The sequence below is a fragment of the Glandiceps talaboti genome, chromosome 15, assembly GCF_964340395.1.
Source record: "Glandiceps talaboti chromosome 15, keGlaTala1.1, whole genome shotgun sequence".
Lineage (NCBI taxonomy): Eukaryota > Metazoa > Hemichordata > Enteropneusta > Spengelidae > Glandiceps > Glandiceps talaboti.
Window position 1 is genome coordinate 7,264,431 of NC_135563.1, and position 24,991 is coordinate 7,289,421.

At 37.1% G+C, this 24,991-nt stretch overlaps 1 protein-coding gene and 4 non-coding genes across 5 annotated transcripts; 1 reads left to right on the top strand and 4 right to left on the bottom strand.

The window, feature by feature from the left end:
- Nucleotides 1–4,018: 4,018 nt before the first annotated feature.
- LOC144446593 (phospholipid phosphatase 5-like) lies at nucleotides 4,019–11,763 on the top strand. Its single transcript, XM_078136395.1, has 7 exons — nucleotides 4,019–4,353; nucleotides 6,455–6,560; nucleotides 7,303–7,390; nucleotides 8,022–8,085; nucleotides 9,180–9,304; nucleotides 10,006–10,176; nucleotides 11,173–11,763. Exons 1-7 carry the CDS (start codon nucleotides 4,268–4,270, stop codon nucleotides 11,376–11,378), a joined length of 846 nt encoding a protein of 281 aa, XP_077992521.1. The 5' UTR covers nucleotides 4,019–4,267; the 3' UTR covers nucleotides 11,379–11,763.
- A 2,299-nt stretch (nucleotides 11,764–14,062) lies between these two features.
- Trnah-gug (transfer RNA histidin (anticodon GUG)) lies at nucleotides 14,063–14,134 on the bottom strand. The gene has a single exon. It is a non-coding gene; the product is annotated as a tRNA-His (tRNA).
- Nucleotides 14,135–15,186: 1,052 nt separating this feature from the next.
- Nucleotides 15,187–15,258, bottom strand: Trnah-gug (transfer RNA histidin (anticodon GUG)). The gene has a single exon. It is a non-coding gene; the product is annotated as a tRNA-His (tRNA).
- Nucleotides 15,259–16,215: 957 nt separating this feature from the next.
- On the bottom strand, nucleotides 16,216–16,287 carry Trnah-gug (transfer RNA histidin (anticodon GUG)). The gene has a single exon. It is a non-coding gene; the product is annotated as a tRNA-His (tRNA).
- Nucleotides 16,288–17,975: 1,688 nt separating this feature from the next.
- On the bottom strand, nucleotides 17,976–18,047 carry Trnah-gug (transfer RNA histidin (anticodon GUG)). The gene has a single exon. It is a non-coding gene; the product is annotated as a tRNA-His (tRNA).
- Nucleotides 18,048–24,991: the final 6,944 nt, after the last annotated feature.

The window sequence follows — 24,991 nt, forward strand, 5'->3', positions numbered from 1 at the left end:
CGTAATGCCATGGATGTCAAAGGTCACGCCTCGTACTCGTGACAGGCGCCGGGTACAAGCACGACGTGTTCTGCACCGGCGCCTGTCAGCAGACTCGGCCAAAAAAAAAAAAGTTGAGAGAAAAAAAAAAAGTTGAAATTTTTTTTTTAAATTAAAAGAATAAAATAAAATAACTTTAACAAAAAATATATTTTGACTTTCAATTATATATAATCCTTTAAAAAATTCTGGTTTGACGAAAAATAAAACAACATTCCCAAATAAATGGAAACTTATTTCAATTAAAATAATGTAACCATGGAATAAAAGTACATAAACGGTTAAAATTAGTTTGTAAGTACGAAAAATATAAAATACTACAGCTAAAATAAAAAAATACTTTTGGCCTGAACGGCTTCCCATAACTAACCCTTTATGTGTAGTTTTCGATGGAATCCACACTTTTTAACATTTTTTAATTCAAACAAGTTTTTCATTTATTTTAGATTATTGTTGTTTTATGGACTTTATTTTGATTTATTTTTCGTCAAATCAGAATCTATTTATGGGTTATATATAATTGAAAGTCAAAATATATGTATTTTTTTAAATTGTATACAATTGAAAGTCAAAAATATATTTTTTTCAAATTTTTTTTTCAAGTTTTTTTTTTTTTTTAAATCGAAAATAATTAATATCAGATTGTGGTCAAAAACTAGGGAGTGAAAGGGAGACTACTAGTACTCAAATTTTATGTAGTATTATTACTACCTTGACATGTTAAAATAGCACCAGAAAGTATTCTTTTAGTACTTGAATTTCAAAAATCTCCAGGGGCAGGAGGGGGAAATCCCTTCCCGTACCCACCCCCACCTGGTTCCCTCAAACTTTGATTCAACATTTTTTTAAATATATTGTTTCGTCCAATTTCCAATTTTAGTAACTACTTTGCCCGTGCGCGTGAACAAGTGTTGTCATCGCCACCATGGTTATTTGTAGATGATATCGACAATAAACACTAGCTTATTCTTGCCAGAGAGGGCGCTGTTTCGCAAAATATTATGGATAGGCTATATGGGCGCAACTAAAAATATATTTTTTTTATTTTAACATTTATGGAGCTAAAAATGTAGGTCTGTCGGCTTATGATAAACTGTGCAGACAAAAAAATAGGACTACCCTAATGTCTAGCTGCTTGTAATGATACTAAAACGACTTATAAATATAACTTTTGTTTTGTTTTGTTTGTTGTTTGTTTTTACTACACAAAGGTCATACTTTCCGAGATCAGAAGGGTGTTTTATGCAACCTCAGGCGACTCACCGACAAGTCTGTGGACTACTATAGTATAGAGACTATTACTCCGTTCACACTAGGACCTATCCTCCGGAGAATCAGTGACTTAAATTAACTCCGGAGGTAATTTGCGTGTGTGAATGGTCGACTCCGGAGAATCTGTGGATTATTTTACTGCGGAGGTTTTGGTTGATTCAGCTCCGGAGATCCTCCGGAGGAAAGGATTAGCTTGTACTCAGTTGTAGGTGTGAACGCTTTACGCCGGTGTAAGCGCCCTCAATCGGTGTATTGCAGTCATCGCACTAATTTCCCCGGTCAGCAAATTACCATGTTGCCAGCTAATTAGTGCGCAATATTGAGAGTTCGATCGACAATTACCGAGCCACATGTTCATATTGTAAACTGATGTCGCCGCGTACTTAGGCCTTTCTTGTTTATTAGGATAGTGGTGTGTAGCACCATGGGTGAAGTCATAAAACTTTGTCCGGAAGAAACCATTTCATGTACTGGTTATAAGTTGGCATAAACACGTTTGTATTTATATACTCATCTTTACTATCACACTTTGGTAAGCTTGCTAATCTTTATTCAGAACCACCAATGTATTAAAAAAAACATTGAAGTCGGCAACGAATCATAAATATTGTTATTATTATTGATGTACCACACCACATCATCCCTTCAATGAATCATCCTCCCATGTAACGTTTATGTGGTTCACTCAAACTATGTCTTATACTAACTGCAATAACTGTAGCGTGTACTGTGATTTTGGGGTTCTTTCCTCTGTTTTTGTACCTTTTTCCGTTCCGATGTTTGACTGGAAGCAATCGCTACAATTTCTCCAACGGTAACGCAAATGGCCGAGGTCACAGTGAAAACGCCGTTTCAAAATGTTGCTACTTTTAGGTTTTCCTGTCGAATTGCAGAGCCAAACTTACGCGAAATATTATTAGGAGAACAAGACTCGTTAATTTGCTATTCAACCACCACATATTGCCCAAAATTTAACACGTGTGAGATACGTTTTCGTTACGATCTGAAAAGATACCTTATGTTTAGCACACGATGTCTTCGCCACCGTATTTACGGAAACTGCTATCAAAGAAGTTGTTGCCGAGATAGCACAGTAATTTGCGTAAATATTCTCTTCAGATTTTGTGGATTTCCTTTGTATTAACTCCCGATTATAAGTTTTAACAGTACATTTTGGCCGACATATGAGCATCACAGCCATATAAGTTCAAACCGTCGCTGTGAGCATTGGAGGTACATGTATCTGTGAATATATGGTTTGTGTAAAAGTTGCTATTGATGTCTACGTTTTAGGTACTTGTCCTCGGGTTTTAATTTTACGATATTTCCATCTTGAAGTTTTTTACTGAGACTGAATGTGAATGTACTCGGAAAAGTAATGGGGTGACTGGGGGAACCCGTCCCGTTTTACATGTGCAAGTCAGATGGTGTCACGTAATTAATCTGCAAATAAATGCGGCTAGTTCTCAACATCACGTAATTACGTACAATTAGTGTTCGGTAGGATTTTTTTTTCGTTTGGTTTACTGAAATATTTCATAGCAGACGACTGATGTGCGATGTGAAATTGATAACATATATTGGGTCATTTCACCACTGAGTGCCGTAAGTGTTTGGAAGTTGACTATTGCGTGAATCATTTTTGACTTTTTTACCAGTGAATGTCTACGCCACACTTATTCCTCTGAAGATTGTTCAGTTCAAATAAATTAAAGTAAAGACGATACGAGATTTGATAAATACTGATATTGTTACATGTACAGTACTACAGACATGCACACAGTGCACAGATCACATACGGAAGTGCAAATTTGCCGCCATAACAACGAAAGGCCTTGCGTGGAAAGTATTTCGGAAGGCAGAATTTGCCTGCGGTCTCGTTGCGATATTATTTTTTTCATTAGCGGGTTGTTCACCATTTCCATCACTCCTACCTGGCTTACTAGCCGGAGAAAAGAAATTAGTTATTTGCCGTTTACTCATACTGAAACCGGCGGTGGTTCTCCGCCGTGTAGGCTATTTGCTGTACCATGGAAGTAGAACCATGGCTGTACTATGTCGACAAACTACCATTATTTGAGAAGAGACGTTTAATGTCAGGGGCAAACGGGAGTAGAGAAAAACCATACAACATGTCCCTCGCTAATAGTAATACACCCATGGTCCACAACAGCGAAAGAGGTAACAACTGGTGTGACTGAATTCAGAATTTGTACGAATAGAAAACACATGAATTCACGTTGGTCGACATGTCAACGTCGAGCGTGTTGCGTGGCTTGTCGAAATAAAAGTTAAACTGGGCATCACGACGCGACGACGAGTGAAATTGTTAACATGCTGCATGAGATCTGAGAAGACATCTTCGCTTATTTCTCGAACGCATGAACGTACACAGCAATAAACAGCAATAAAAAACACAAGGCAGTCTCTACAACTCATGTTGTTTACAATGATCGCACTATGCACTTATCGTTGAACTTATCGTTTACGCCGGCGGATAATGGTGTCACATTGTGTGTGTGAACACATACAGCTGATCCCCTCTGTTTACTAATCGTTCTCACCTATTTACGCCGGAGAAAAAAAAACCACGAAAAAAGCAATATGAACATGCCTATATACTTGTGATTCAACGGAGTGTGACACCAAAACCGGAAGTGCCAACCAGCTGGTTGCCATATTGATTTTTACATTGTGCGTGCGTGTGACTGAGAACGCGGACGCCGCTAGTGTTTTGATTGTCCTAAAGCAATCTGTTAGCTGTGGAACTCTTGATAGGAATTACAGACGTCTGATTAGACTGAGGAGAACATGGACCGTTGACCAATTTTGATACATATCAGATCACTCATCTCGCTTTGGTTGGAGGTGTTGGCAATCTGGGCACCGAGCACTGCAGATTTGTCCACGTGGAAGTATTGACAGTCTTGAGGCTATGCTGTATTGACTGTCCGCTATGTTCCTGAAGTGTGATTTAAACCAAATGGCGATCTCCATTACCAGTGAATTTATTGTCAGACTTGTATTGCTGATAGTTTTTCTGTATGTATACGATATGATATTTATAGTCGCAGACTTGACAGACAAATGAATCAATTAGTAATGTTTTGTTTAATGGTGTGATAATGAAAACAGGTGTTGTCAAACGTTATATCAAATGTCATACACACTGTGTCACTAATGAACTAATACCCAATTCCAGGATGGTAATATTCTATTCAAGGATGTTCACAATACAAAATAATGACGCCATTAGGTGTTTATAAATATTCAATAAATACCGTCACTGGTCCCTCCATTAGAAAAATACAACGCATACACCAGTGGCCACAGGTACCGGAATCAATCTGTATGATTTTTTTTTAAATGTATGGTAAATAAGTCATATTTACCATACATATTTTTTTTAAATCATACAGATTGATTTGAGTACCTGTGCCAGTGGCGGTATTTTTGAATATTCTTGAAATCCTAATAATGTCATTATTTTGTATACTATTATGACCATCCTTGGATAGAATATTAGCTCACATTACTAGTGACTGTGATGTCATAGGAGTACTTCATAATTCATGATTTAAAGTACACTACATTATGTACTATGTACAAAACAGTTTACTGAGTGATTCAAGTGCCTGTGGTACAAATACTTGTAATGTATTATAATTATAGTTGTATGTGTATTGGTTCTGTCTTCATCCTTCATCAAGTATAAAGTCTATAGCACTAAGGTAGTTTGGATGCCAACTGTGGTGACTGTATAGCAACTAGACTAATAGCATGGAGTCAATGAAGTGTGTTTCTTCCTTGCCTGTGTCTATATGGTTCATCCTGTCATAGAGGTAGAATGACTATAGGGACTTAGTCCTGCTTGCAGACAGTGTACACGTTTCACTCAACGCCATCCGGAGAAGGAAAGGACGACATATTCTGTATGCAAGCAGGACTAATAGGGACCAGGGTTCATCCTATCATAGGGGTAGAATGACTTGTATTATGGGATGTATTCATTAATAATAATATTACGTAACACATTTTTAAGGGTGTGGCCTACTCCAAGTCTAATAAAGTGAAGCAAACTATGTAGAGTAATTGTTATATAATTGGATTATTCCTATATTATAAGATATGTCATGTTCAACCCGATCAGGCTTCTTAACTATGACTGATAGCGTGGCTTAAATGTCATATCTTACAGACTAGAATAAAGACCGACATTATATATCAAAATAATGTTATATAATACAATTAGCATTGCTTGAAAGTATGATAGCAAATGTTTTATAAATTTGGGAAATATTCAAACTCTGTACTGTATATAGTGGAGTATTTGCTGTTTACAGGGATTTGCTGTGTTGTCCAGTCTCTGTTGTCAAGTATTGGTACTTGATTAGGACTCACCATTTTCTGGTTAGGGCTCAGAACACCAGTAACTGGAAAATGGAAACCTTGTAAAACTGGCATACTTTCCTGTACGTTATACCATTGGTAAAATGAAGAGGATCTCAGGTAGATTTTACCTACTAACCACCCTTAGCAAAAAACACTGGTAGGGAACCCTGGTAAAATGACAGGGGAACTCAGGTAGATTTTACCTACTAACCACCCTTGACAAAAACACTGGTAGGGAACCCTGGTAAAATGACAGGGGATCTCAGGTAGATTTTACCTACTAACCACTCTTAACAAAAACACAGGAATTTATCATTGGTTTATGCGCCAGCATTCAAGAAATTGCAGAGTATTGAGTTAAAACAGAGAGTTAGAAAAAAATGGTTTCGTTATTAGAATATGTGTAACTGGTTGTGATATTTTTTTCTCGTGTGTTGTTAGTCTGAGAGTGTGGGGCAACAATTGTGGATTCAAATTGATCATGCATACAATGCTTGAGTTATGCCTGAAGAAAAAGTGACATGAGAAAAATAATCTTATACACCAATGGTCTAAAATGGAATATCTCACACTCATTATGGAATTTTTGTCGTATGTACGTACTTACCAGTATGCTTGTGTGAGACAAACATTCTCTAACTCGTGTGAGATATTCTATCTCAATCCCATTGGGGATGTTGGATTCTATTCATCCTTGACAACACAACCTCATCATTTGAAACTAATAGTGAATGTTTTGTTCTGATTGTAGAATAACGGAAGAAATGGAACCATTTCACAGAGTGATACAACCAGAAGAAATGTGGTTGTATAAAAATCCTAGGTCGGCTGATACTGTATCTACTTTTACTGTCTTTGTAAGTATTTAGTTTAAGAGAAATGGCAGAATTGTGTATCAAAGGGATAACTGTGAAGTATTGCAAAGTAAAGTCTGTCAAGTAAAGCTGGGAATAAAACCACCATTAAAGTGAACGAAATAAAATCATTTTGGATCATTTGACTGTTAGGGACGATCACACAATGTCACACAAGCTCAATAAACGAACATCATTCATTTAGGAACCCCCCCCCCCCCCTAAACTAAACGATATGTTTACTAAACGATATGTTTACATATGATGTAAACCATGATGAAAATTGTAGCAGTCACATCACTATGATCGATGAAATGTAAAGACATGATAGTACATGGAGTTCTAACCTTATGAACCTGTTTACTGAGTCTCGAGATGATGGTAAACACATCAAAATATTATCGGAAACCCAGCACCATATCTCACATATAGAAGTAAATCTCTATCAACCTATCAACATCTCACTAGTAAATACAGAAGCTTTTATCATTAAAGGCATGAAAGTTTTCGCAATTTGGTTAGAAGTGCAGAAGTGAAGTTCAGCAATCACATTGATGCCAGACCCCCCCCCCCCCTTCCTAAATGAACGAAGTTCGCTTGTTGAGCTTGTGTGGCATTGTACAATCGTCCCTTACAAACCATTGCATTAGAGATTTAGCTTTCTCTGTTATCCATCTACAAAGAATCAGGACTGAATGTAGTAGAACAAGTAAAAATTGTTTATTTTCTCTGTTTTATTTTTCAGTCAATTGCAATATTTGTACCATTAGTTGTCATAGTTATTGTATCTATTCTTAGACGAGATAAAGTGGATGCGTTTCAGGCAATTTTAGGTAGGTAACATTAAAGTAAGTTTGCTCTGTTAAAACATGTAGAACTATCAAATAGTAACGGAAAGTGAATTTTCTAAAAAAAAAAAAAGTACATGTAAAGAAAGTGGCATTTCAGTGACATGCAATTTAGTTCCCACTCATGTAAATTTACATCTAGAGATAATCAAAGAAACATGAAACACGCTCTCACTTTTAGTCACATACCTTAGAAAACACAAAAAACAAAATAGAAGAGGGTAGGACCTTTCAGAAAATGTATGATTGATGGTGATGTCAACTTTATTGATTATTGAAAAAACAATCATTTTCAAAATATGTTAACCATGCACTGTTGCTTTTGTGCATCTCCTCCATAATTGCAATGTATTCCATGGAAGGAATTGTGTTGATGTCATGCAATTTTTGATGAATTTTTTTCTGAATAGTGCATTTTAAATTGTTAAAAGTTTTTCTGGATGTTTTTGATAAATAGAAGTAGGAAATGTATCATAACCCTTTAAACCAACCATTCCAGAAACTGTCTATTACTTACTAACAATCTCGTTACTCAATCAAAGAGTGACAGTTAGTAAACAGGTATTTTCATCTCACTTTGATCTTATGTTTTACGTATCAACTATTTATCTTTCAGCTGTTTCCCTAGCTTTATGTTTGAATGGTATTATAACCAACAGTGTCAAATTAACTGTTGGCAGGTGAGTACCTCAGAACACTAGATTAATAGGGAATGCCACCCTAGGAAATAAAGGTATTTTCATAAACTTTGGGTTCTGGAGAGTCATTTCATGATTTCACATCACATGATAAATTACCTAGAAATACTAAATTGAAGGTTGTTTCAAATCTAGTCTAGCAATGATCCATGGGAGTTAGCAGACTGCATGGTATTAGATGAACACTGAATATTCATGACTATTTATCAAAAGGTAATAAGCACGTAGGAGTCATGAATTCATTGTTCATCTAATACATATACATGTCTGTTGACTCTCTTGAGGCAATTCTGGACCCCTTCTAGGACAATAAATGTGAAACAAGTTTCAATTTGGTGTTTCTTGGCAAGCATGCAAAATTTGTGTGATGTGAAATCATAAAATGAATATCCAGAACCCAAAGTTTGCAAAAATGCTTTTATTTCCCCTCTGTTAGTAAAGTTAGGTTAGTAAGTAAGGAGTTAAGTATAGAAATGGAATGATCACAGTGTTAGATTTTTGAAATATCGTGAACTTTATACCTTAGGGTTTTGGTAGACACTATCTACACATACTTGAGGGGTATTATAGATACTATCCACAGATACTTGCAGGTATGTTTGATGTTAGCTACAGTTACTTGAGGGGTAGCTATTTTAGTATTTACTTAACTTTAGGGTATGTAAACTTGAAGGTATTAACAGATACTTGAGGGGTATGGTAGATGTTGTCTACAGATACTTGAGGGGTATGGGAGATATTTTCTATAGATACTTGAGAGGTATGGAAGATGATGTCTACAGATACTCAGGTGTAAGGTATATGCTATCTATAGTGGTGTGACAGACATATACAGATACAGGGGTATGGTAGATGTTGGGTATAGATACTTGAGGGGTATGGTAAATGTTATCTACGGATACTTGAGGGGTATGGTAAATGTTGTCTATAGATACTTGAGGGGTATCGTAGATGTCTATGGGGGGATGGTGATAGTATGTTTGTTCAATCAATCGATGCGTAAGAGTGGTAGAAATTACATAAACATAACTTACTACCAAACAGTTGATACAACATGAGAGACATCTTTTCTACAGACCACGTCCAGACTTCTTCTGGAGATGTTTTCCAAATGGTAAAAGTACACCAGATTTAAAATGTACAGGAGATCCAACTACTATCACAGAAGGCAGAAAAAGTTTTCCGAGCGGGCATTCATCATGTGAGTTTGTCATATTTAAAACATTAAACTTGTAGACTGGTGGTTTGTTACAGCAATGTCATCACACGATACATACCTAGGTTATCACCATGACTACCACTTTATGTAACCATATCGCCACTTCATATGAACCATATTGCCATGTTGTGATGATATCACCTGTTTGTGTTTCATAACATATCACCACCTCTGATCACCACTACATATGACCATATCACCACTACATATGACCATATCACCACCTCTGAGCACCACTACATATGACCATATCACCACTTTATCACCACTACATATGACCATATTGCCATTTTGTCACTATATCACCACATTGTCTGGGCCCATATCACTATATCATATGACAATATCACCACATAAAATGACCATTTCACCACTTCATAGGAATATATTATTGCTATTTCACCACTTCATATGGCTATATCACCACATGATATGACTATATTCCCACTTCATATGACTATATCACCAAATGGTATTACAATAACACCACATAATATGACCATATCAGTACTTCATATTGCCATCACATTATCTTACCATTTCATCACTTGTGTTATCAAACTGAATGAATGCTGTTTATCTACTGATAAGGAATGGATATATGATGTCTTGACAAATGTCAACTTTGTTATGTTATCACTTGTATCATAATTTTACATTTTGTCTTTTGTGTTCTTTTTCAGTTTCATTTACTGGTCTTGGGTTTACGGCACTATTCTTAGCTAGTAAATTACACTGTTTTAACTGTAAGGGTCGTGGTATGTCATGGAGACTGTGTGTAGCCATGCTGCCTTTGTGGTGTGCAACAATGATAGCTATATCAAGAACTGAAGACTACAGACACCACTGGCAAGGTAAAGTCAATTTTTTTCCCATGTTTTGTGATTTTCATTGGGTGCTTTAGGGACTACTTGGTATTCAAAGCACATTTAAAAAGATAATATTACCAGAAATGATAAATGGACAGAGTAAATGCTTTTTAGACCCAGAATTTTTGCATCCCCGGGCAAAGTTTGTAGCATACAACTTAGGTAGAGTAACTTTTTAGATTGCTAATACACTAATTGCAGTGAAATAGTATCATTTATTACATATCTACCATTCATGATGGAATGTGTTTGTCTGTAATTTTGCTCTCTATTGGTCTTGAGAATACAGTAATACACATCATCACTTTCAAAAAAACCTTCTGTATGCGCTACCATAAATTGTGAAGCTCACAGGGTTCTGTCGTGTTATTACATTTCAGTGAAAAATAAGCTTAAGTTAACTAAAAACATAAAAATCGGTTCAATCATGTCTGTAACATACACAAATGTGAATCGTCATGGTAAAAACTACGGGCCTTGGTGCAGTCACACTATGTGCTACAACACACATTGTGATATTGTTTATTACATCAGTAGAAAAACGTGCTTTGGCTTGCAAGAATATTGTGAAGACATTACAGCAAACACCTGACTGTGACTTAGTCATAAAAGAGAAATGTGAAATTTCCCCCGGCTGAAAACCTCTAACTTCTATTAAAGTAGTGATAACTATTACTTCATGAAGAGAAGAACCAACCCCACATGACCACGTCAGCCACCCACTGCCATTCATTCACGGAAATTTGAAGTAAAACATTTGATTGTATGTGATTGTTGAGCAGTACTTAGACTGTAAGGTATGTTGTGTCACACTGAGCTGCCCACACTGGCTTGCTGGGAAAGGGGTTGGCTGATGTGTGAGGGCGCCCCGTCGCAACGTACCTTACAGACACTCTGATTGGTGATGTAGGTCCAAAACAACAAGGATCTCTAATCCAGTACTTTCTTTTCAAACACTGACAATTTTCTGTTCCTTTTCAGATGTATTGGTTGGCTCCATCCTAGGTTTGGCAATTTGTTATCTTAGCTACAGACAATATTATCCAGCACTGGACAAAGCAAACTGTCATAAATCACACCTAGCATCGATGACCTCAGACAGTTCTGATAGTATCACGTATGAAATGCAAGAGTTGAATGCAGTGGTCTCTGAAAAGGGGGAAGGTCAACCTGTCAAGTATATATAAAATGGCAGAATAACACCTATTTTAAGCAAATGTATGATTATTTACAACCAGTGACAGTCAAGCATTGACAAGTTGAAGTTGTTACAAACGGGGAAAGTATACAAGTGAATTGGATTAATAACACTTTGCTCAGCATGTTGGAACAGCAGAGATTTGTATTACACACTATGGTTTGATAAGAAAAGTTTTATGGACTCTTTACATAACAGTTCACATTCACAAAGAAAGTCCAAGTTCCCCTGACTTTTTATGTACACAAAAGAGGCCATAAAACTGTTCTTATCAAATCATGAAATGTAATACAAGTCACTGCTTAGTTGTCAGTGGTTGTAATTCCATAGATCAGCATATGGGGTTCTACAAGGCACATGTACGGTAAGCTTCAAGGACTCGCTTTGTATGTGTCCAGATAAACTTTTAATGTACTGTAATACTACTGAATAGAAGTTATAGATTCAGTCAATTACATGCCTGCTGTCCCCTGTGGTACAACTCAGATAATTATTGATCTGAAAAGATTTGCACTTGTAAATATTTCTTAAGAGTGAAGTACTTGAAAGAAAGTGGTATGAAAAAGACACTTATTTGAACAAGGAGAACCATACTTTAGGTATAAAATGTGTAGATGTATAAGTTAATTTCCATCAGACGAAATCACATTGTTACATTCAAGATTAACAGATAGTCAAGTAGAAATGTCTTGTCAATATTTTGAATGTTTTAATATTCCACATTGTAACTTTGTATCTCTTGCCTAACACCTTTGTACAATATACAATGTGCCATCTAATTACATCACTATAGTAAGAGAGATAGGGGACACAAGGGATGTGGCATGTCAGAAAGAAATGCCTGTGTGCCAGGCTTGTGCACCAAAGCTATGTCAAATTGGCCATAGAGGACAGATTGGTAAACACGTATATATGCTAGACTGTTAAAATGTTGTGTCACTCTGCCCCAGCCCCTCCCTCCTCCCTCCCTCCCTCTCTCTCCCTCTTCCTTTCTCTCTCTCTCCTCCCCTCCCTCCCTCCCTCCCTCCCTCTCCTCTCTCTCTCTCTCTCTCTCTCTCTCTCTCTCTCTCTCTCTCTCTCTCTCTCTCTCTCTCTGCCTCTCTCTCTCTCTGCCTCTCTCTCTCTCTGCCCCTCTCTCTCTGTCTCTCTCTCTCTCTCTGTCTGTCTCTCTCTCTCTCTCTCTCTCTCTCTCTCTCTCTCTCTCTCTCTCTCTCTCTCTCTCTCTCTCTCTCTCTCTCTCTCTCTCTCTCTCTCTCTCTCTCTCTGTGTGTGTGTTCACCGATGTGTTAGGGTGACCCATCTCATCTTACCTTACACACCTGTATACATACATATAAAAACACTAAATCAAAGTGCTAAACTGACTAGACATCAAAAAGAAGGAAACCAAAGTCACTAGACTTGTACTTGTTGATTTTTAAGATCGTTTATAGAATGCTGTAAACTATTTTACAATGTTTGGTCACAAATTGTTGCAATAAAAGAATGAAAATATCTTCAGTTAAATGTTAATTTTCTATGCTGTCATAAATGATAAAAATCAGAACTTTGATACTCAAGGTGGGTATGAATAATATTGTATGTGTGTGTGTGGAAGATGGGTCGATAGACAAGGATTGAAGGAAGGGAGGTAGTAGGGGGAAATTGACAGATTGAGGGAGATGGGATGAACAGATGGAGATGGAGGGATATGGGAAGGATGGAGAGAGGGAGAAGAATGGAGGAAGAGGATCGATTGATAGAGATGGCAGGAGATAGATGCAGGATGAACAGGGATTGAGTGAGGGAGATGGGTGGGTGGGTGAAAAGCAGGTGCTAGGTGTGGATGAGCAGATGGCAGGAGATGGGTAGAATGAGAGGAGGACTAAGGAAGGGAGATGACGGATGGTTGCAAATGGATGCACAGGAATTCGGAGAGGAGGAGGAATAGATAGATGGGCAGACATGGAGAGAGAGAGAGAGAGAGAGGGGGGGCAGGAGGGAGATGGATGGGGAACAATTAATGGATTAGTGTTGGGTGAGGTATGGATGGAGAGAGGAATTGTTGGAGGGAAACAGGTGGATGAGCTTTGCCTTTTTGTTTCAACTGACAGGGCGTGGGAACGGGATGAGTCATACTACAACTCAGACATTAAGGGAAATGAAAACCCTGTCAACACATTTACTGTGAATATTATATTTTTAAAACGGAAGTAAGAAAAAAGTCATAACACTATGTATGTTCATCATGGAAGCACTTTAAGGTGACCACCCGACTTTGTATGGAAAGCTGCGGAAACATATTTTGGTCTCTAGGAAAATATATCTATGCATTGTCTAGAATATTCGGGTTAAATCTAGGCCTTTTTGAGGGGGTATCTCAACTAAGAGCAATACATTATTTTCTGTAGGCGAAAATCTTCCTGGAACTTGGTAGGACAGAAGGCATGGTCACGTGATAGACCATTGTGTTTGCCAATATTCATATAGCATGCAACAGTCTGCCTACTCTTGAAGTTCAGTATAAGCTGGCTGAAATCCCGGGCTGAAACACACCGTAGATTCACACACCCAACCCCTGTGACTCCCTATGTTTAAGACTCTCAATTTCGCCAACATAAAATCAAGAAAATGTTTGAAGTGTACGCAGTGGGGTAAAAGCAGTAAGCCAAGTATATCATATTCAAACCGTACTGCCGAGACCAGGATTCGAACCTGGGTTATTGCGGCCACAACGCAATGTCCTAACCACTAGACGATCACGGCGAGCTAGACAGTCGACTGATGGCTGAAGTTTTGTTTCTTTACAATTTGAAATCGAAAGTCAAATATATTATCTGTACATAAGTGTGTGTACATGTGTGTATATCAAATATATTATCAATTACCTGAACATTACCTAAAATGATACGTTTATCTCTGATTAATGTCTGTAATTCATACATTTCATTTTTCTTCGTCATTCTGATTTTAAAACACATGAATTGCATAATATAGACATACATGTACATCAATTGCATAATATAGACACACGTCTCTTTCAAGGGAGGGAGTAGTTTCACTTTCAGAGCGCCCTCTGTCGTCACGTTTTTCACTGTCACACAGATTGTGTATGTGCTTGAATAACAAAATGTTAACTTCGTTCGTACACTGATATGACAAAGCGATACAAATATTATTTTCTGGTGTCCAAAGAGAGATAGTATGACTGGTAGGAGAAAATGAAAAATTGGATATAAAGTAAAGATTCAAATTCGAGGGATGAATCGACGACTCTTCTCTGCACGATATGAACATTGACTAAATATTACCATACATCATATGCATTGCAATGCAAACGTTGAAGATAGTTTTGAACAGCGGTAGTAACATAAACTCTGTACTGACGCATTCAATCATAGATCTTGGAGTGGACGTTCAATTCAGGATCTACGAATTAACCAACTGAAGTGACAACATCGATCATATGTCTTTCGTTCGTCTTCTTTTAAATCTTGAACTTCCGTCCTTTCAGTCTTACACCTAGTGTGATACATCTGTCGTCTGATTTTGGTCTGCAATTTTGATCATTTTGCAAAATTGTCTGACATTGACATTAAAAGATAGAGAGAGGTCAATGTCAGACAATTTTGAAAAATGGAGTAGGAGAGGCAAAAAATGGAATATTGCAGATTGTAAAACTGATAAATGTATCACACAATGAGACTTTAATAGAATAATTACTTGAAACTACAATGCACGGATTTGTAAACCAATCCCTTTTATTTATGAATAGATGAAGAGTGGTGAAGTAAAAGTCTGTCATATTCAAACTGTATTGCCGAGACCAGGATTCGAACCTGGGTTATTGCGGCCACAACGCAATGTCCTAACCACTAGACGATCACGGCGAGCTAGACAGTCGACTGGTGACTAAAATTATCAAACTGAATTTGTTTGAAATCGAAAGTAAAATGAAAGTACATAGTTATGTTATGTTATGTTATGTTATGTTATGTTATGTTATGTTATGTTATGTTATGTTAGGATATGTGAGTACATCAAGTACAGTATCAATTGCCCGAACTTTGCCTAAAATAATACATTTATCTTTGATTAATGTCTGTAATGCAATTTTTTTTTCCAAATTTGTGCAATCTTGACAACATTTGTATTTCATCCAACACCTGGACATTGCGTGTGTACGTGTAAGCTTACACACGCGCTTTCTTTCATTCATTCATTCTTTTTTTTCTCTCTCTTAATTACCAAATAACTTATTAAGTCAAACTATCGTTTTCAATAAGGTTAACTTAAGATAGGAAAGCCAATACCAGTGAAACTATGTGTGGAAACGGTCTTGAATTCATGATATACTAAACGTCAATATTAAGGGCAGATTGAAAATAGAACTTGGATATAATTTTGATTCTTTTCTGAAAAAAACATAATTATAAATCAATTGTCTAGAATATTCGCGGTAAATTGAGGCCATTTTCAAAGGGGATATCCGAACTATGAGCGTATGCTATCTAAATATTGTCTTATGAGTTTAACTACTTCAAAAAAGGTAACATTGATGGATCAGAATTCATGACATGTAACCATGGTAACACTTGGGCCAATCTTGAACTTCCATACATAGTAGTTACATTCTCCCATTCCTAGTGTGATAATTTGCTAGATTTACAACTTGCAATATTCCCTTTGTTTTTCCCTATCCCATACTCCAAACGTTGACCTGCTATTTCTGAAATTGCCTGACATTGACATTGAAGAGTGTCAGAAAATATATAAACAAAAATAAAAATATTTGAAGTGTGGTGAGACAAAAAAGGTAAGCCGAGTCTGTCATCCACAAACCGTATTGCCGAGACCAGGATTCGAACCTGGGTTATTGCGGCCACAACGCAATGTCCTAACCACTAGACGATCACGGCGAGCTAGACAGTCAACTGATGGCTAAAATTATCAAACTGAGTTTGTTTCTTTACCTTTTGAAATCGAAAGTAAAATGTCTCCACGTCGTTATGTTATGTTAGGATATGTGAGTACATCAAATACATTATCAATTGCCTGAACTTTGCCTAAAATAATACATTCATCTTGGATTAATGTCTGTAATGTAATCTTTTTCTCTTCAAATTTCATCGTCATTTTGATTTTAAAACACATGAATTGCATAATATAGACCAAGGACCATATGTTTCTACCAATGGGTTTCGTTGTCGCCATGCGTTGTTTCACGTTCAAATCTGCAGAGCGCCCTCTATAGTGACGTTTTTCATCGTCACGTCAGACTATGGACGTTCTTGAATAACAATTTGTCTATTCTACGTTCGTACAGGGGTCAACGCGATACCAACATTATGATCAGATGTCTAAAAGCAGATATCTGAAAGGTGGGGAGAGTAATAAACTTGAACACTGAATAAAGATTGAAAGTCGAGGAGTGGATTGAATGCTTGACGTAACAAGTCCGCTCTGCAAGATAAGGAGCAATCTGACTAAAATCCGATGTAGTTGTCGGCTATTAAATCGTTCATTGCTATTCTACCTTCGTTATTTTGCCTGAATTGACCTTCTTGGTACATGTTTACATTTTTTAGCCTGATCGCCTCCTAGGCTAAAAAATGTAAACATGTACCAAGAAGGTCAATTCAGGCAAAATAACGATGGTAAAATAGCAATGAACGATTAGCCGACAACTACATCGGATTTTAATCAGATTGGATAAGGAGATAAGTGATTAACTTACCACAAAGTACACATCATTGCAGTGCAAACTTTGAAGGTAGTTTTGAACTGCGATGGGAACATAATCTCTGTACATGTACTGGTGCATTCAACAATAACTATTGAAATCGACGGTCAGGCAAATTGCAAGACTCAACTAACATATATAACAACACGTGCAATCTTGACATCATTTGTATTTCATCCAACACCTGTAAAGCGCGTGAGTAAGCTTACACACGCGCTTTCTTTCATTCTTTCATTCATTCATTCTTTTTTTTCTTTCTTAATTACCAAATAACTTATTAAGTCAAACTATCGTTTTCAATAAGGTTAACTTAAGATAGGAAAGCCAATACCAGTGAAACTATGTGTGGAAACGGTCTTGAATTCATGACACACTAAACGTCAATATTAAGGGCAGATTGAAAATAGAACTTGGATATAATTTTGATTCTTTTCTGAAAAACATATAAATCAATTGTCTAGAATATTTGGGGTAAATCGAGGCCACTTTCAAAGGGGATATCCGAACTATGAGCGTATGCTTTCTAAACCTTAACGTTGTCTTATCAGTTTAACTACTTCAGAAAGGTAACATTGATGGATCAGAATTCATGACATGTAACCATGGTAACACTTGGGCCAATCTAGAACTTCCATACATAGTAGTTACATTCTCCCATTCCTCGTGTGATAATTTGCTAGATTTACAACTTGCAATATTCCCTTTGTTTTTCCCTATCATATACTCCAAACGTTGATCTGCTATTTCTGAAATTGCCTGACATTGACATTGAAGAGTGTCAGAAAATATATAAACAAAAATTTGAATATTTGAAGTGTGGTGAGACAAAAACAGTAAGCCGAGTCTGTCATCCACAAACCGTATTGCCGAGACCAGGATTCGAACCTGGGTTATTGCGGCCACAACGCAATGTCCTAACCACTAGACGATCACGGCGAGCTAGACAGTCGACTGATGACTAACATTTATCAAACTGCATTTGTTTGAAATCGAAAGTAAAATGAAAGTACATAGTTATGTTATGTTATGTTATGTTATGATATGTGAGTACATCAAATATACATTACCGATTGCCTGATATTTGCTTTAAAATATTATTAATGTCTGAAATTCATTCATTTTCCCTTTAAAAAATGAGGAAACGAATAATATTATAATTAAACCATATGCCCGGACCATATGATTCTTTTATCGAGGGGTTGCCGACGTTGTTTCACTTCAGAGCGCCCTCTATAATGACCATGACGTCACACTGTGACTGTGTGTGTCTTGTTCGTATAGGTGTCTAAGCGATGCAAACGTTAATTTCTAATATTTGGCTACAAGCAGTCTGAAAGGTAGCTAGAGAGAAATAATAATATGGAAATGTAATCTCCATGTTGATACACTGAACTAATACTGTAATAGAAGCGAAAAAGCAGCACGCATGCATATGATTTTCTTCTTCTTGAAGTAATTTTATCATCTTCAAGAAAAATGTAAATTCTACATGACGCTATTTTTGTCGTGTCCGAGACATTATGAAAATAGCAATAAATTTTTGGATAAGGGGAGTTTAGGAAAGGGCTAAAGCTGTATATACAACCCGTTTCATGTCACTGGCTCTGTTTGATACAACCATGCAGAAACCAATAAGAAACAGCACATTCTACACAATAGCAAGGTAGCAATTTCTTGCTACATTTTGTCTCAACATTCTGCAACTAGACGCAGACAGGCGGGCGGCAATATTTTGATGTCTGCATTTGATATCTTTACTTTATGGCAGTACGTTAGTTCATGTCATTCAAACACAATGTCGCAAGAAACTACATTCATTCATTCATTCAACCTTGCTATCTTAAAGTGTAGCATGTACAGTTTCTTATTGGTTTCTGGTGGTTGTATCAATTAGAACCAGTGAACGCTAACATGAAATATGCTGTATAGTACAATGTACATAGTTTGCTACAGGGATTGCTAGACTGTTTCTGCCATTGCCTTGGAATCTAACTATTACGAGTACCTAGCTACATCTGATTCATCTATATTATCATGATGTGTCTGTAAGGGTGCCCTCATCGTTTAGTGGTCATCTAACATTGCGTTGTGGTCGACGCAATAACTCCAGTTCGAAGCCTTTGCTCGACAATATAATAAAATACAGTTAAGTTTACTTTAAGATTTATATGTAGGAACGGGAAATCTATGTGGCTTTAAAAGGTAAATTATCAACTCAAAAAGGTCCAACAGTGAATGACATCATCGATTTATACGGATGTGGTGGTAGTCATCAATCTAATGACGTCATTGGTTTGGTCACATGGTATGGTATGGTATACTATCCCTTCGCTATTTCAACCATTGTTGACTTACTACCAAACCTCAGTAACTATAGAGTTTCAATTAGACAGTCTCACACACCGTTATTTTTGTCACAAATTCAAAATACAGACATTAATAGCGTGCAAGCCAAAAAAAAAATGATTGTGTTCTATCTCGCTGTGAACACAAATCAACATCACTGTCTGATGAACCAAAGAAGATTCAAAACACACAAAACTGTTTATTTGTGTTCACACTTAGATAAAATATAATACTAGTATTTCATATGTGTGCGCTAACAATGACTCTGTTTTGTTTGTGTGCTGGAGGTGTAAAAAAAATCATTTTGCCGCCTAATTGAAACGCTATAGTTACTCTGGTTTGGTAGTAAAAACCGACGTGCAACTTCGGTTCCGTCCACCACAAAATCTGATATTGGCTTCACCGCACTTTAACATCTTCCGACTGTCAACAAATAAAGGCGAAGGACGGTAGTGTAAGCGTTAAAACAAACAATTTTGTCAAGATCTTCCTGTTTGCTAGGTCAAGTAGGGTCAGGGCTGTCAAGAACCTCACCCTGGAAGAACCAACTACTATAGGGTGAAATGTTAGAATGAAAGAGATATCCTGTGATTTCTTGGGGCTTGTCATCCAAAAATGTGATTTTATTGACGACGAATGGAGTTGTACATGTCTATCGTCCACAGAGCTGCCATCATAGAGGGGGCCGTGCATCATCTCTCGTGGTCCAAAACCATTTTTGCTTCTGTAGGACATTGCGAATGTTAAAAGTAACTTCCCATCACTGTATTCGATGTGTTATCATGTTTTGACTCTGCGTTTACAACAATTTTTCTATCCTGTCCCTCCCCCCCCCCCCCACCCCAACCCATTTCGGAAGACATGAATGGCAGAATCCCGCCAAATATTCGATAAAGGTAAAAAATATTTATATCAGCAGTTCACTGAACTCTGAACGTTCGACTAATTATATTAAAAGGGACCATTAAATTTGTAATATATAGAAAAATCAGTTGACATTCAAGTTATTTGCAATCCTTTGGAGTTTTATTCAGTCGTAATCGACACTATCTTAGACCCCGACGCGACGCTTCATATGACCTTACATTGGAATTGTAGGTTCACGACAGGTGACTATTATAAAGGTATACGTACCCCCGAGGTCAACTCGTGTTCTTCCAGACATCGTATCACCATGGTGATGACCTCTCATTGAAATATGTGCAATTGTAGTTAATTTTAGAGTCGTATCGCGGTGCCGCAAAGAGTTGTGTGGTTTTTCGATGATGTTGTAGATTAGACACAAGGTACTTTTTTCCGCTTCGTAGGAAACGTACAGATGCCACCATTAGCCATCAAATCTATCAAGTACAATGACGTCACAGTGTGGTGAAAATAGAAATATCCTATATTGACATACATAATACAAATACGATATAAAGCAATAACGTGTCTAAGAGTCGTGTTTAATAACATCACTCATGAATATGCAATAAATATCTGGTATATATAAAACAGATAAAATCGATATACAGCCCACTTCATGTTAGTGGTCACAGGCCCTGTTTGATACAACTATCCAGAAAACAGTAAGAAACCTCACATGCTACACTTTAAGATAGCAGGATTGCAATAATTTCTTGCTACATTTTGTCTAAATGAAATGACCTATTTAAACATCAGACCACATAGAACATTCTATAGTTGTCTGAGTTTCAATGTACTGCTACTAGATGCAGACACACAGGCGCCAATGTTTTGACGTCTAAATTTGATGTCTGCATGGTGGCACATTAATTCATTTCATTCAGACAAAATGTAGCAAGGAATAGTATTCATTCAATCTTACTATATTAAAGTGTAGCATGCGAAAGTTTCGTATATGTTTCCGCGTGGTTGTATCAAACACATCCAGTGAATACTAATATGAAATGGGCTGTATAAAATAAATGTATCATGCTAATACAGTTTGCGTGCTATTACTTAATTTCAAGTTTTTCAAGTTGCTGGAATGTTGTTAAAATCAGGTGATTGTTGTTGTTTATATTCTATGTTTAGAACTTATCAGTGGATATCAGTTAGACGTCATTATCATTCCATTCAAGTTGTTGATTTGTAGACAGAATTCGAATTAAAATCTTTGACATTCTTTGGACAAAAAGTGTGTTTTTTGAGCTCTCTATAAAAATGCATAAAAATTCCTCAACGTAGGGTGTGATATCTAAAGTTGGTATTATCATTTCATTATATGCTTCTGATTTGAAATGAAAGCTGTATTTGATGCACATACATATACTTTTGATATCAAGATTTCGATTTTCGAGTGGTACCAGCCCCTTATCTAAAGCTTATGTGCGATATGCCATCGTCGCTTAGTAGTTTGTAATCAATGATAACAGTTGAGAGCGGAGTTTAAAGGGTTTTGATGATTTAGTGAGTCATCATACGTACCTCGTTAATCTTTCCACGGCTTGGTTGTAGGCTGTGGGTATAGCCACACATTGGTACGGAATGGTCAACGCGTTTCCCCTGCTTGGCTTTGCGGGTGTAGACACATATTGGTACGACCATCATGGTACGACCAATGTCACAAGTCTAATTTTTTGGCGTCATGTCCATGATTTGTGCAGTGATCACAATTTTGACGATGTCTAAGCAGCTTACATTTGTGTCTCTAGAAGCAGCCAACGAAGCTGTACCGTGCAAGCTGTTCACGGTACATGATTTTTCAGGACTGAGGGGGGGGGGGGGTTGTATTGGTCATTGGAAGGGGGAAACATCCATGAGAAGATGAAGCCGCATGTGTCGATATGGGAAGAGATGAAAGGGGAGACAGAGACATATTTCTGGGTGGTGGGCATGCGCATCCAGTGGGAGGGCATGTTATGAAATGTTGTAGTAAGCGGGCACATTTCACTTTCTCCTTTGATTGTCACTATAACTATTTTAAAAAAATGTGTCACCATAGTTCATTAATTATTTTGGGTGGCTTTTTTGAAAGAATTCATAAATTGAGTTGGCTGCACTCATGTCTCTGTGAAAGGCGAACTGTGTTACATTGTTTAGAATGCCCGTAGCAAAATCGCCCCCCCCCCATTAAACCCGTCCCTCCCCTTTACCCCACTCCTCCTCCTCTATCATTTGATTATACATGTAGTTTATACAGATTATCAGCATAATATTTATATTTCGAGAACTAAAATATCTTAAATTTAGAATGCCAAGATGGTTATATTACTAGAAATCAGTTTACATTTCAAAATATGCGATATCGAGTATTATTGTGAAAATTGTATATCAGTATTTCTGAATTAGGGGTTCTATATGGAAGGGGAAGCTTCAATTACAATTACAAACGCGCGCACAGACACAGACACAGACACAGACACAGACACAGACACAGACACAGAGACACAGACGCAGACCTAGACGCAGACGCAGACACAGACACAGACACGCACACGCACACGCGCGCGCGCTCACGCACGTACGTACGGCCCACCGGTAACCAAACATCTCACCAAAGCTACATATTGTAATATTGGTGAAAAAAGTGTCAACTAGTACATTGGAAATATAATATTTTAAAACTTTGTGAAATATATGGTCAGAGAAATATATATTCGCTTCGAAGTTTGATAGTATAGGTCTACTGCAACAAACCATATACCTTTAGCTTTTGTAAATAACTGTAACAGGTCAGTGATATCGTTCCTCATTTATGCGTTTTGTAATCATATGCAGTCCGTTTCATATAAGTGTTCAATGGCTCTGTTTGATGCAACCATGCAGAAAATAATAAGAAACTGTACATGCTACACTTTAAGATAGCAAGATTGAATTTCTGCTCAGAATCAAAGTTTTTTTGTCTATCAGGGCCTAATGTCGCTCTGCTGTAAACTGCGGTCAAGGACACATAACCAACTAATATGTCTAGTCTGAACCAATTATCTACCATCTGTTTGTTTGTCTGACCACAAACGTGTATCACAAGGTATTTGAACAATAAACATGTCTGCTGTGCCCCCGAGAACCGCAAATGTTTTGTTGTTTGTTACTGTGTCAGGGTCATGTTTTACAAACACAAAATCAACTAAAAATAGAAAACAAAGATACAGGTGAAATGAATGGTTAGATTTGTTGTATTTGATGACTCTAAATCATTTCGGGGGGGGGGGGTCATACCACAACTACAGAGCAGAGATTTCATCACTTTTTTCAATTATGGTTATACGTACACCAGGGTAATGTCTTGGTCGAAATGTACACGAGAGTTCATCCCAGGGTCAAGTCTGTAATCTTTTGATTCCCATGGCGTTGATAATTCAGATGTTACCCATAGTTTCAAACTTATATGAGCCCATCTAATTATTAAAATCAAGGGTGAATGTCCGGACACTACCCCGGATTTGTGACCCTGTGTATGTTATCGTATTTAATTAAGTCAGTGACCGAACAGTACAATAACAATATTCATTCCTAATTGGTTCACTGAGCCTAGTTTAAGCAACCCGACCCTAAACATGTTTTTGCATGCAAAAAGGTAAAATGGTAACAATTTACTTCTATTTCCGTGTACTTCTTCATGCCTTTGCCTCATCTGTGGTCACTTTTTTCTTCTGTAAGGAAGAGATGTATTGTTGTTGTTTTACACGATGGAGAAAGTTATTACCTGAAATGTTTGACTTAACACTTCAGTCTCTGTTTAGAGGGTGACTCGTTTATCATAAATTTCTCTTTTCCATTCCACTGGATATAAAAGAGAGATTTAAAATATGTGCATGGTACACAATAGTCCAGGCCAGTTCATTAACCAAAATGTCGCAAGAATTTGTATTCATTCAATCATATTCATTGAATGATTTTCGTCCCATCGCCCTGACATCAATACTTTGTAAATCTATGGAAAGTGTTATGCGAAAGTACCTGCTTTGCGATGTGGTGGATCAGTTGGACCCATTCCAATTTGCTTATAATGCATGTAGAGGTGTTGAGGATGCTTCAATTACACCTTTTAATTTAGACAGTTCAAATACCTATGTTTGCATACTCATTATAGACTTTTCTAGTGCTTTCAATACCATACAACCGCATGTCCTCCTTAAGCGCCTGATCGAAATGAAGAGTTAACCCTAACATTATTCTGTGGTTACGTGAACGTCATTACAGGGTTCCATTTGCAAAAAAAGAACTTGTTTAAAAAATCATTCTTACTATCAGCAGTGGCCATTTTGAACACAATGTGTCAGCTTCAAGTGAAAGTTTATGTCATTATGTAAATGTACTATTTCTGTTTTCATTGCTGTGAATTATGTGTATTTTTGTAACATTTGCTGACGAGTCTGAAGACAATTTTCTGTGTTTTTATATGCAGACAATAAAGTTTGAATTGAATTGAATTGAATTGAATCTAGTATGTGCAGTTGGTTTCTGATTGGTTTCTGCCTGGTTGTATCAAACAGACCCGTGAACAATAAGGCTTGCAACGGGCTGTAGTAGTGACGTCACATACCACAGACTCTGTAGGCACCGTCCAACAACATCACCGGACTGAA